The sequence below is a fragment of the Lagopus muta genome, chromosome 5 (genome assembly GCF_023343835.1).
Source record: "Lagopus muta isolate bLagMut1 chromosome 5, bLagMut1 primary, whole genome shotgun sequence".
Classification (NCBI taxonomy): Eukaryota; Metazoa; Chordata; class Aves; order Galliformes; family Phasianidae; genus Lagopus; species Lagopus muta.
This window is the reverse complement of record NC_064437.1, coordinates 36,519,419-36,533,379: the sequence shown is the minus strand read 5'-3', so window position 1 is coordinate 36,533,379 and position 13,961 is coordinate 36,519,419. Positions and strand designations below refer to the sequence as shown.

General features: G+C 44.1%; 1 protein-coding gene across 4 annotated transcripts in view; it reads right to left on the bottom strand.

Moving 5' to 3' along the window:
• The window catches only part of WAPL (WAPL cohesin release factor), a 58,949-nt gene extending 52,379 nt beyond the window's left edge, over window positions 1-6,570 (bottom strand). Inside the window, exons 1-2 of one of the 4 annotated variants that reach the window (XM_048944222.1) lie at window positions 6,264-6,570; window positions 2,798-3,321 (exon numbers count right to left, since the gene is read on the bottom strand). In XM_048944222.1, the coding sequence (XP_048800179.1) occupies window positions 2,798-3,299 (502 nt within the window). In that variant the 5' untranslated portion in view covers window positions 3,300-3,321; window positions 6,264-6,570. Of the gene's footprint in view, window positions 1-2,797; window positions 3,322-5,628; window positions 5,740-5,859; window positions 5,957-6,263 lie in introns of those variants that run through there. The other 3 variants (XM_048944224.1, XM_048944223.1, XM_048944221.1) reach the window with 3 other exon arrangements.
• Window positions 6,571-13,961: the final 7,391 nt, after the last annotated feature.

Here is a 13,961-nt window from a genome sequence, read left to right as displayed (position 1 = left end):
ACATTCTTCTACCTTAACAAAGGTGATCTAACAGTGGCTATTAATACTGAATACTCTTTTGCTATTTCTGAGTTACCTGAACTCCTACTACCTGCAAATTGCCTCTCACACACAGGATTACTCATGGACATTCTTCACTCTGCCTCAAGCCTTCATCAAGCAACAGAAGGGAAAGATTAGGAGAAGCCTTCCACATTAAGAGCTTCTCAAAGCCCTCTAAACAAGATTGTCACAACTACAAGCCAAAGGCAATTGGGGAAAAAAAAAGACCCATAAGTCATGCCATTTTAAATAAAAGATAAAGATCCCCAACCGCATCACAAAAAAAGTTGCACAACCACTGAAACAACAACAGACTCCCTTTTAATACCAAATATTAGTTAAAATTAACTGATGTTGCATCACCTTCATTTTAACAAAGAAATGAACACTGATGTAAGGAAGTACATTTGGAGCAAAGTTAGGCTGAAGAGTAATTCTCAGTTTGTGAGAGCCACAGTTTTCACTTTATTCAAGCATAAGGATTACAACACAACGACAGAACACGCTACCAGAAAGTTCTGAGACCTTGGCTCATCTCTCTTAATTCAATATCATGCCAAGGACTAGCAAAAAGCACTTAAAACAAGTGCAGCACGAACATCAGCACCTATATAACCTAGTTTCTTATACTAGATATGCACCACAGTATGTGGGTTAAGGTTGAGCTCACATTGCGGTCTCTCTCACGGTGGGACTATTAACACCGTTCTTTCTTTATTTCTCTCCACTCTTCAGGAATTGCTTGCTGTCTCCAGGATCTATAAGCTCTTTGAACAAATTTGGCTGAATCTGGTAGAGGGCAAGAGTCACCAAGTAGTTGAGAATGATTATGGAAAAGGTAAGGATATGTAAGCAGTGAAGTACATACACTACAGCTAAGGATAACAAGGGGCTATAAAAAAATTAACCCTCTTCAGGTCTGATAAACAGCCCGGTACCATCAGACTTCACTTAATAATCAACACGACAAAGAAGCTTTTGAAGTAGCCATATTTATACTGGCTGACTACACCACTATCTCTAATTGCTCAATGTTCCCAGTGACATTTTCAGGGACCACATATTTATTTTGGTTACTACACACAAGCACAGTATCTGCTTAAACTCTCCAAGTTTCATTTATATTACCTGTCCAAAATAAACACTGTCATCAAAGCTACAGTCCAGGTTTTCTAACATTACTTCAATACTTTCGTTTGAACTTAATTTCTGAAGAAAAAGATTTACAGAATAGGTTTCTACATACAATGAAATGAAGATTAAACTGTTCACAAGAATGCAGTCTGAAAGAAGAGCATTATCAGGCCAAGATGCGCCTCGTCCCACACTTTCTGACTGATCTGCAGCCAGCATGCCAGGTGAGCAGATACTCAGTGAACTGTTAAGCAACTTCCCCTAAGTTAGGGTTTGTTAAGGTCTGTTCCTCCTGGCATTTCATGCACCACGAATTTTCTCTCCACAGCTTGCAAGCGCTCTTTTCCAACTCAAAAAATACTTATCAAACAAGACTTATACGTGGAAGCCATTTCGTCCTAAAATTGTGCTGCTATTAAGCAGGAAAACTCACTGCTTTCTCCTTGTAAATACTGGGGGAGGAGACTCTCCCATCTCTAAATTCAAACTCAGAAAACCAAACTGTATTTACCAAATGAGAGTGTACCACATTTACAGATTAATATTCCACAGAAAACCACATGAAAATCAGAAATATTTCAGCAGGAAAATAAGAGTAAAACAGGAAGAAAACTACAGATTCCACCAATTCATCTGTCAAACTGAAGTTCCATCCCGATGTCTTGGTTTTCTTTCAGTAAGGTTATCTCACAAAATTACTGAGCTGTGTATATCTTGCGCTATTTGGCATCTTCCTTGTCTACTGCATTATGAAGTGAACAAGTCCACTCCAATTTCTGATCCCAAGGATAAGTTAACAGTATCTGAGAATTCAAAGTTACATAAGTACTTCTCATTAAAGTTGATTATGATAATCCAGAGCAAGTCAGTAGGTGTCAGCTTCATCAAGGTTCATCTAATGTGATCTTCTGCCCAATTTTAGAAGCTACAGTTTAATCAGCCCATTATGTGAAAACTTCTAAGGAGATGTAATGACATGTGATCTTGCCTAAGTGATGTTCTGTGAATTCCCTCTCTGAAGCATAAAGATATCTCTCAGTTTGGTTCTGGAAACAGCCCCCAAATAAGCTTAACAGAATTCTGTTTTTACAGATGCAAAGCTTTTCACATACACATTGATAAAGGTGTGGTAATTAAGAAAATTAACATGCCTCTAGGCAACTGAAGTTCAGAAGACTGCTTTGTCCATACAAATAATTACAAAAGCAGATCATGAGCTACATCTGCACTTGCATCAAAGCGACTGCGTACCTTCACTAAACTAAGGCCAGTAACTACAGAATAAGGCATTCTGTACTACCCCCTACTCATCCCATGTTTAAAAAGACAAAAGTATAGGGATCAGGACAATGTTTTTTTTTAAAAAATGAGGTTAATATTCCATTCTACTCAAGGTGGACTAACATATTGTATCTGAATCTGCGGAGACAAGAACTAAGTATCAAGAATCTCAGATCAATATGCAAAATGTGAGATGTTTATTGGTGCTCTTAGTTAAATAGCATATCCTACGGGCTGCCCTACAGTTTGAACACATAAAAGATTTCAGAAAGCACTGATTCTAAATGTACAATGGTAAAAATTGAATAACAAAGCTATCTGGACAGCTGAGTAAACGTACCTGCAGATGCGGGTTTAGCACTGCTGCCTTTGCATTCTCCATCTTCTACATTTTTGCTTGTGCTCTTTTCTTTTATAAGAGGAGCAGTACTGTCAGCAGGTATTTGCTTGCTGGATGCAGTGTTTTCTCCACCGTCTGGCTGATTACTTTTGCTGTTGGCTTCAAGTAGAGAAGCAAAGTCCTCAGACTGAGCAGCTTCATTTGGGTCCAGCTGGGAGGAGCTTTTACCCTGTGCCACATTCTTTGAAGACACGGGAAGAGATTCTTCATCACTGTCAAACCCAAACGGATCCTCCGTTACCTCATCTTCAACGCGGGGTTTTTTAGGAACTTCGGAAATGTCAGTTTTGACACTGGGCCTCTTCTGTCCTAATTTGGCCATGAAGGTGGTTTCTCCCCATTTCGTGCTAAGGGTGGTCCGTTTGTTGGAAAACACTTCGTCAAACTTGGAACTGCCGTTTCCCCCTTTCCGGCTGTAGGTCTTTCCAAATCGGGATGTCATTTTGGCTCCTGTTTCATATTCTCTGTTGGAAAAAAATGAAAGAAACAAATTCACAAACATTTTAGCACAAATGGTTGCACCTCCACCGTTTGTTTAGCCTACGAGCACCAAGCATCTACATTTAACACAAGCAATATCACCCGCTCCATTCTACAGACTAATTCATCTAGATATTATCATTACTGTAGGTCCCGTGCTTACACAGCATCTAGCCTATTGTCTGGTGTCACTCAGAGCTGAGTTATTTGCATGTATTTAATCAAGACAAGGCACAATAAATCCTTATCAAATACCCCCCCATCCGTACATTCTTTCTGATATTGCTTTGTTCTAGCTTCATATTTTCAAGAGTAGATGGTACTGCTTTCATGAAACATCAGGAGAAAGCACATCTAAACATGCAGCTCTCTGCTTGTATAGCAACACTGCATACTTTCAGAAAGATTCTTCCTAGTTCAAGTCTTTCAGATATTTCAGATAATAATTCACCACAAATAACGATGACAACTTCAGCCCTTGTTCTGCTCATGCACTCAGGCTTGCTTAGCAAGCATACTATTTCCAAATACGACATGCATGTTCATGATCAGCACTGATACACAGCAATTCCCCAGGAGTAAGATTGATTTGATCGACAGACAGGACTGAGGAGACCCTTCTAAATTCCTGTCCAAGAGCATGGAGGTCAGCTTATACGAGACAGCATGAGCCATGATCGTCTACAAGCTGTTAGAACTGCAGCCGGATCCACAGCTTTCTCTGCCAGAAGAATAAAGTTTAAATATAAACAAATTAAACAGGAACAAATTTAAACAGTTCCCTACATGTGTTCTGTTTCTACTTTTGTTCCACTCAAGAGGGAAGACAGACCAGTTTGTTACATTTTGCCTCCTCTCCAAAACAAATACTTGAGCTACAGGACAAATGGCAACGTAGCACAAAACAAGTGTAACTTCTGTAAACCAGAATTTGTTTTTTTTTTAATTTTTATTTTTATTTTTCATTTTGGCCCATACATCAATAGGAAATTGGAATTCTTTATAGTCAGTCTGAATCTAATCAAGTCTGAAAGCTCTCTCCATTCTGGAGAAAAGCCTGCTAAAAAAGAGGAGGTGGGGGAGGGGGGTGGAATAATTCTTTAAAGTATGGAATCAAAGAAATCCTACTTCCAAAGTGTCATCTGCCTTCATTTACTGTATAGTCTATGAGAAATAGGCCACTAAAGTTATTATGTGAACTGTTTGTTAGGGAGAACTGTTCTTATTTCCTTGAATAAGTGACATGCTGTCTTTCCATCATGTTTTCATCTCCACCTGAAGTACCAGAGCAGCTTCTGCCAAAAAAAGTCAGACCAGTTTCCAGAAACATCATTATGTTTTGTTCTAGGAAGACTGCCTCACTAACAATAGTTTCCTTTTATCTGGTCGACTTTCCCCTATTATATGAACTAAGCAACTCATAAGGTCATTTCTGAGCTAATTGAATTAGGAACATCACATCTGGGCTTCAGAACCAGGTGGTGCTGCAGTGCAGAAGATGCAGGACAACCACTTCTCCTGGCCATTCAGCAGACAGATGATAAAGGCACATGCCCATCTACCAACCCTACTTCTTCTGGGAACACATTGGGATGGCTTACAGCAGTCACTCTTCAGCCCACCTTCACCCTTTTTGCAGTGTCACAAGCTGCTGCACGCTACCTCAAACATCGCTGCTGAACCAGAGAATTTTTCACTCCCTTACATCTTGCTTTCAATTCCTATTTTCCAACCAAGAGCAAAGCTAAGATCTCCCCATCTGCAAACAACAACAAAAAAATCAAACTCAGTAGGCTCACTTCGTTGATGTTTGAAAGTACTCACAACTGCAACACCAACACATTTTGCAGAGGAAAAGAGTCAGCTCTCACAACTACACATACGAAATATTTAATGCCGTCTCAATTTCTGTGTGACTCTTATGCAAAAAGTCATGGCACTCCTGAAAAGTCCCTGTTCCTCCCAAACCCCTGACTCACGTATCTCCATCCCCTGACACTTTCAGCACCTGCAAATGCATCGATGTATTTGAACTGCCGCCTGTGGTTTGCAGTTCCAAAGAGAAGCCTGCTGCAATCGGGAGGACCTCGTTTTCAGAAATCAGAGTTACACAACCCGGATTACCTCTTTAACGGGAACAACAAGTTCATCTCGCGAGGCGTTTTAAATCAAACCATCGATACTCAAACGCACCCTCTACGTAACGCAAAGAGGTTAACAGACGAGCGCCGGGGAAATACCGACAACGCACGGCTCGGACCGGGGTTAAAGATCAGGAAACGCCGACGTACTTCCGCGTACCGGAGCGCCACCAAAGCGGGTCCCCAGCCCGTCGCAGCTCTCCTCCGCTCCTCGCTCGCCGCGAGATCACAACGGGCCCGAGCTCCTCCCGCCCCGCCCGCCCGCTCTCCCGCTCGGAGCGGCGCAGGAGCCGAGCGGCCCGCAGAGACCGGCGCCGCCCGCCGCCTCCCCGTGGGGCTCGGACCCCGCCAGCCAACGCCACCGACCGCCCCCGCCCTTACATAAGCGGGGCCAGAGCCGGGCCGGGAGGCGGCTGACGAAATCCCACGGTGACAGCTCCTTCCCTCCTCCCCCCGCGGGGCTCGGCGGAACCGGGTCACCCCCCCGCCGCCGCCTGATGTCACTTCCCCTCCCGCCGGCCCCCTCCCCCGCCCCGCGCCGCTCCGAGCCCGGCCCGAGGGCGGCGCGGCCCGGTCCCGCGCACCCTGCGGCGGCCGCCGCCCCCCGTCCGGCCCGGCCCGCGCCGCTCCCCCGCGGCTCCGAGCGCTGCCCCGCGGACAGGCGCCGCTCAGAGGACCCCGCCGGGCCGCCCCGGAAGCGGCGCGGTGCCGCCGGCTCCTCCCCGCCGGCCGCGAGGCCCGCTCCGCTCCCCTCCGCCCGCGCGGGCCCGAGGCGCCGCACCCACCTCGGCCTCGGCGGTGGCGGCGGGGCCCGGGCCCGGCGCGCTGCGGGCGGTGCCGCCGACGCGGCTGCGGCCGCCGATCCCGCTCCGCCGCCCGACCGAAGGCGCCGCCCGACGAAAGGCGCCGCCCGACCGGGTTGCTCCGCGGCTCCCGCACGGCTCTCCGGGCCGGCGCGGGCGTTAGGGCCCCCGGCGCCGCCTCCTCCGGCGCCGCTTCCTCCGCGCCGGAATTATCGCCGCTCTCGGGACGGGGCCCGGGACCATCTCTCCGCCATTTGCCCCGCTCCTTCCGTCACTGCGCGTCCCACGCCCGGCCGCCGCCCGCAGCCAATCGCACCCCGCCTCGCTCAACCGACCGCGCCGCCGCCGCGCACGCGCGCCCCTCGCCGGCCCCGCCCCGCCCCGCGCGGCGCCCGCCGGGAGCTGTAGTTTGTGTGGGAGGAAGGAGGCGGGCGGTACCGCCGGGCCTCGGCGGGCACAAGGCGCGGGACGGCGCGCGGCCCCCTCCCCCACTCCCCCCACTCCCCCCACTCCCCCCACTCAGCCGCAAAGAACCGCGGGCAGCCCCGGTCCCCGTGGCTTGTGGCTGCTCCATTAAAAGTTAGCGAGCCGCCACTCCTCACTGGTACTCACAGTGGCTACACAAGGCCCAGCAGCCACTCCAGAGAGGTAGAGGTCCCACAGAACAGCCACTCTGGGTTAAACCGCAGGTTTGGGGCACTGCAGTGCCACGAGCACTGCCCTACACAAGGCTTACAGCCACCCAGGACGCTGATCATAGAATCATAGAATCAACAAGGTTAGAAAAGACCCACAGGATCACACAGTCCACCTATTACCAATAGTACTCACTAAATCATGTCCCTCAACACGATGTCCAAATGTTCCTTGAACACCTCCAGGGTTGGTGACTCCACCACCTCCCTGGGCAGCCCATTCCAGTGCCTGACTGCTCTTTCAGAGAAGTATATTTCCTGATGTCCAGCCTAAATCTCCCCTGGCACATCTTGAAGCCATTTCCTCTAGTCCTATCCTGGTTATACGAGAGAAGAGGCTGACCCCCAGCTCACTACTGATGCACACCTCTGAGACTGACTGTAGTGATACAGGCTGTAAAGAAGAAAAAAATCCTCCAGCAGCAAACAAACACAAGAATCTACCACCACCGCAGCCTTGCCATAACCGTGGTTATAAGATGGTTCCACAACACAGCTGTCACACTAGCTACAGCTCTCATCTGAGAAAAGGTTTTAAAGCACATGAGCCAAATGCAGCATGAATGTAGTAAGTAGGAACGAAAACAATAGGCTGCTTGCATCAGACTGAAGAGGTTATGGTTATCTCATTGTTTCTAGCTAGGAAAGCTTGCTTTTTCTTAATCTTTATCCAGTGCAAATTAATGGCCTACAGTATGGAGAAGCAAGATTATTTACAGGAACATTATACAAAGTGATAAATGGGTTTTTGGCCTCTGCTTGGCACCTACTGCCGTGTTACTGGCTTCTACGTTTAACATCTAAACAACAAACATGCTGAATGTGCTCTTTAAGTAGCTATACAGTTGGAGCTAGAGAGAGCAGAGAAAATGAACTGGGCCTTGTGATGACAAATCCAAGTTGATTTGAAATAGGACAGAAGTGGCTGCTGCATTTCAAAGGCAGTTTACAAGTGCATTTATGCCTTAAACACCTGACTCAGTTATTGGAAAGCAATTGAAAATAGGTTAAACATTTCCAAATACATGATTTGAATATAAAAAGTTTTGTTTTTTTTGTCCTCTGAATATTCTTGTATCAGAGCTATTAATTAGTTCTGTTTAATCATCAAGAGTAAAATAGCGCACACAATTCAACTGGTTTAGCTATCCATTGCATGAGTTTAATGTCTAATTTGGTAACTAATTGATCTGTTAGACAAAGAGAAAAAAAATAGTACTATGAGAGCTCAAAATACTTTTGGTCTCTGTGGAGTTATTTACAGATTAAAAAATTTATCCTGAGACCAGAAAAACTGAACAAGATGGCCAGAGTGAGGAAGTGAAACCAAGAAACTATTTGGATATGAAGTCACGTAAAAGATAAGTAAATAAACAAGTTCCTAACTGAAAGCCTGATATAAATAACTTACATCATTTAAACAGTATTTCAGATAATTTTGCAGCATAGTGACAGGAACTGGGTACAATTAGTTTGAAAGCTGCTAGATACCCTTGAATCCTCAAGTTAGCTTTGCGTTTTCAACAGTATTTCTAATCTTCATAAAATCTCCATTCAGTCTACAATCTACAGTATTACAGATTTCTGGTCGTGGTGGAATTCCTCATGACTGATAGGGGATGCTGACCTATTTTATGTGCTGACTGTCTTAGGTCTCAGCAAAGCCATTAAGTCTTAGAAAACCTTTTGTTTAAATGATCGTGGGAAGCAAACGTTGCCAAGTTCAGAAGCCGCTGAAGTGATGGCCAATTTTTCTACACCTACTTTATTTTAGATACATTTGAAAATTTTTACACCAGGTAACTTAATAATTTGTCAATTCACATGTTAAACTTGGCCATTTCCTTTTTATCTGGCTTACCTCAAGCATGCAAGCAACAAGACAGAGCAGATAACCAAATCCCATCCATTTTCAGCAGCAGATAAGTTTAGTTCTCATAAAGGGTGGAATTCAACAGGCATCTTATTCCTTTTTTTGCTATCTCCCTTCACAAAAAATAACATAAATCAAATAAACAAAAGCAACACAGAAAACTTCACAAGAAACTAACCAGACAAAGCACTTCAGTTTGGCATTTGCCTCCATGAGGAAAGCAGTGGGAGGTAAGCAGCCATCTTATAACTTCAGCTTTTCCGTCTTAAAAACTTCTTCTGGAAAGCCAGAGTGGGCTTTTCTAATTCATTCCATAATTCTCCCCTTCAAAAGAAACTAGCACCTTTGCTATTTATAGTGAAGTCAGAAAGCACTGAAAGATGTTGCTGAAATGCTTCAAAGCTGGGAATAAGGGAGAGAAAAGTGAAACAGGAGGAAGAATATTTAGGAAGGACAGAACAGTTAATTTGGATAATACACCCTGAAGCTTTCCCAGTTCTCTTTGGGAAAATACAAACCAGGATCTTCAAAATAAGCTGTAGCCCAGTACAGAGCCTTTCAAAGAATTCAATCTTTCAGTATCCATTAAAACACATTAAACTGTTTCAGTGTAGTTTTTCATCCGAAAGAAAATGGAGGCAACACCATAAATATAACCTTGCTACACTCCTTTTCCCATCAAAAGAGAAAGAGTTCAATAACCCACTGTCCCACTTCCCTACTAGGCACTGCCCAACAAGTACACATGAACTCACAGGCAGGCTCTCCCCACTTCACCAGTATCCAGACCTTTCCCTCCAGAACTATAAGTCAGTGGCACCTTAGAACACTCAGCATCTTCTCCTTCTCCACCTCCTTTTCTCCCCTTCCTGTCTCACCTAGCCAGTATTTGCCACCCACATCATGTCCAGCTTTCTATATGGCAGTTCCTTCTGTGCCTTTTCTCCAGGTAGGAAGGGACTGGAGAGAAGAGGATGTCCTGCTGCTCTCACTGCACTCACAGCTGCTGCAGCACTTTCATGTCTCAATTAGTGCCACTTAAAACATCAAACATTTTGGTGTGTTTTGCTTTTTCTTTGTGAAATGTCAGTCTCCTCCTGTTCCTGTCCTTCAAGCATCACCCAGCACACCAGGGTGAGAGCACTCAGGGCTTGGCCGTTTCACTTCACTGGGGCTAGAATTTCCCCCTTCATATTTGCTATGCAAATAGGCGAAGAGACACGTTAAGTAACTAATTACCATGCTTTAGTCAACCTCCCTGAAACAGCTCTGAAAATAGTTATTTATACATTAGTATCACTACTAATGTGTGCTGGAGGAAATTCAGCAACACAACTTGTGACTGCATGAGAGTTGATGAAAGCAGCTGTGCTGAGAGCCACAGTGCTTGAATGAGGGCAGACCATAAAGCAGAGTTTGGAGGCCTGCAGCACAGTGTGTGAAGTGTGATTTCTGATAATAGAAAGCTTTTCTCAGCAAGGCATTCCCAAACGGGTAGCATATTACTTTTCTGATACTGGTCCCTGGGAAGAAGGACCAAAAGGCTTTCAACAAGGAGATCTTGGTATAGTTTTGGAACGTGTTTTTCTGTATTTGTATCAGGTTGTAGCTTTCTCATCCTATGAGATAGCCAAGTCAAGGCATCAAGCTTCATCACTGAAAGTTAAAAGAAGCACCACTGAACAGGAGGAAGAGACGCTGATGAGAGCACAGCAAGGGGCTGGTTTTTGGGGGGTAAAAAGAGTTCCCTCAATCCTGATGTCAGTGAATCAAACCCAGGCAGCTAGCCAAAAAAAAAAAAAAAAAAAAAAGTTGTGCTACTCCACCTTCTCTCCAGTCTGCACACCCATTTGATGCAATCACATGAGAAGGAGCACCATCTCTGCAATGCAAAAGCCTCTGGAAATACGAGTTTTACACGATGAACCAACAGCAGTCATTCACCTACGGCTAAATTCTCAGTGTTTGTTCTGCACAACATTGTGATAAGCCTGCAAGTCTGCTGGAAAAAAGCATGGTGAAGTACAGGTGGGAAATGCATGAAATAGCTTTCACCTTGGCATAATTGTCAGGGGTAACTTTATTCTGCTGAATAAAGTTGATCTCAGCAAGCTCTGCCTTTTGCCAAGAAGATTTTGCAATGTGCCAAGGCGTTCCAGGAAAAACAAAACACGAAACCACCTCACTTACAGGGATGATGCAGCCTAACTTTAGAAGAGACAATGAAGACTTAAGTTTTTGCTCAGGCAAACTTTGCATTGTTTCCTTTTCATGAACTATAAGGATCACCCTCTCAAATGCCTGAAATCTGTTGCAGCCTTGTAGGAGGAGCACCCTCAATTCCTCCTGGAAATTGTCTTAGAATTCTTCTTTTAAGAACTCAGTTCTCATTATTGTTGAATTTTTCTGTTTTCATGATGGTAGCCCTTAATGAAAGCTATCAAAATGTACTAGAATGGCACTTGTTGGAGAGAAAAGCATGAAAATGCAACAAGCAGTTGGTGTTTTACATTTCCTTTCTTATAAAGAGTTTGATAGGACTGAATGTCCAGTTCCTTCTCCAGCAGCAGTGTTTCCAGCAGCCATTCCTGTTGCTTATTTTGATTCTTTCACCTGCATATACCTGACCTACACTTCTGCATTACATCCCATTACAGCTCATTCAAATAAGAATGTCTTCTTCAGTGCAATCCTGAGCAGCCTTGATCAGCACCGTGATCCGTATCACATAACACAGGTTATAGGATGCAAGATCTGAATCTTCAGAAAAACATTCAAATAATAAAGTACTAGTGCATAAAACTAAAGACAGGTGATTACACAGCTTACCTCTGAGGTTTTTTTTTTTTAATTTCTATTCTTTGGAAATAATTTAGCTCTAAGATTGGAGAAAGATGGACATCAGCATGGCTTATTTCCAGAGGCAGGTACCTAGAGACACCAAGAGTGGAGCTTCATCCCCCAATGCTTTATCTAAGGCTTACAGAGAGATGCTCAGTGAGTGACAGGTAGTGCAGGTCCTTCCTGTCCCACTCAGTTCCCAGGCCGTGTAATTTTCGATGCAACTGCCAAAGAAATTGGAGATCCGAGTCTTTTGGCTTGACTTTCCATTGTCTTCCCCCCTGCTGATGGAATATTGAGCAAAGGCTGAGTAATCATACAGGCACTGCTTGCTGCCATCCCCTTTGCACTGAACAGTCACTTTGGTCATTATCTGTTTGGACCAGATCCAGGCATGCTGCACAGAAGGGAAAGAAAAAAAAGAATAATCATATCAGAATTACTTCTAAAGCCATTGAAGTATCCTCCAGCAGTTACCAGTAGCTGAGAGGGGGGTAAAATCCCATATCTGAAAGAGCATTGATTGTAGTTCTTCATTTTTATCGCATGTAAGACAATATGTACAAATAGCAAATGCCTATGAAATAAAAATTAACCCGAGTAGATGTTTTAAACCAGTAACAGCTCTCTGCTGGACTCCAGTGACATCTACTGGTAAATGAAGAGGTTACCAAACATTCCTTGAAATTGCTAAAGCGTTACTTGGTGCAGCCCACTCACAGTGCATTCATTGCAATAGCTCAGGCTAAGAATCATGTTACAATTCAGTGTAGTTGTTTAAGGAAAATTGTACTTGGTTTGCTAAACATGATTTAGACTCCACCTGGTTGTTAACTTCTTGGAATTGCATTACTTAGGATGTTACCAAACGTTTTATTACTGACAGCAGGACATTAAAATACACCAGTGGAGTTTTGGCTTAGAGTACACTGTGACGTGTTCAACTATTTCTTTACTTGTTTCATTCACGTAACTATTGTCTGAAAGTAATTAGTACCTCTTCACTTGCTCTCAGTTGTGTGTTTTTGCATGAATTGCAACAGTTAAAGTTTCTTCAACAATATCACAACCAAATGAGACTGTTTTCACTTCTAACAGTTCCTCAATTTATCTTGTAGGCATAACAGATATTTCTAAGCATCAATTCTGCCACCACTCATAAAAAAAGGAACACCAATACATTCACTCAGAGACAGCTGGGAGCCACTTTTCTGGTTTTTGGTAAGTAGTTTGTGCTTGTTTATTTTTTTCAGGTGATACAAAACTCACTTTTCTTACTCTGTTAGTGAGATTTTGTGTCAATGAACTTCTGAAAGCTCCTGGAATACTTCAGTAGTAAGACAAGAAAGATTTGCTTACCCTTCCTATTACCAGGATCTATGATCACGATTAAAAAAAGACATTTTCAGCAGTCTCTTAGCAAAAATTGGAATGAATAGCTCTCTTCATGGTAGAAAAAGAGTTGTCACATTTCTGCATATCTTTCTGATCAGGCAATACAGCCAAAGTAACAAATTTCAGATACTTGAGATACTTTGTTTAGGAAAAGAAAACCCTCCCATGCTAATCCTATAGCTCCAAACCCCGATGGAAGGCTTCGTACTTCTATTACTGAGCAGCTTCACAAAATGGGTGCATTATGCACGATGTGCATTTGGAGACACAGCAGCTACTTCTGGAACACACAAGCTCAGTGCAATAAGTGGACGCAGTACTTCTAGTCTCTCCAGCTACCATTTAGGCCCCACTGTACGAACTAATTCAATGTACTGGCATAGGTACATTTAAGAAAATTTGTGAATGAGGGTTTTGTTCTGAGTTTGAAAGGTAAATAACCATACACAAGGTTTTTAAACTACTGCCTTGCTCACTGACTGGCAATAAACACCACTTTGATAGAGCTGTATTTTGTTCACATTTCATTTGAAACTTTGCCCTTACTACCTCTGGCAGGTTGAATTACCTCAGTTTTGGCTCTCCCAACCTTAAGGCACTTTCAGGTATCACCAACCAAAACCAGATGCCCCAAATAAATCTTTCAACTCATGTTAGAAAACTTTCAAGAAACTGAAGATTTCAGTCCAAACCACTCACTTGGTAAAGCCTCCTGGTCTGCAGCACAAACTGTGCCACGACAACAGAAACACTCCATGGGGGGGTGAGGAAGCAGAGGAACAAACCACCCTGCCCAACAGGGCACAGCACAGCTTCTGAAGAAGCCAGCACAGGCATCCCTGATAAGGAACACACAGATCTTTGAGAACCACCATT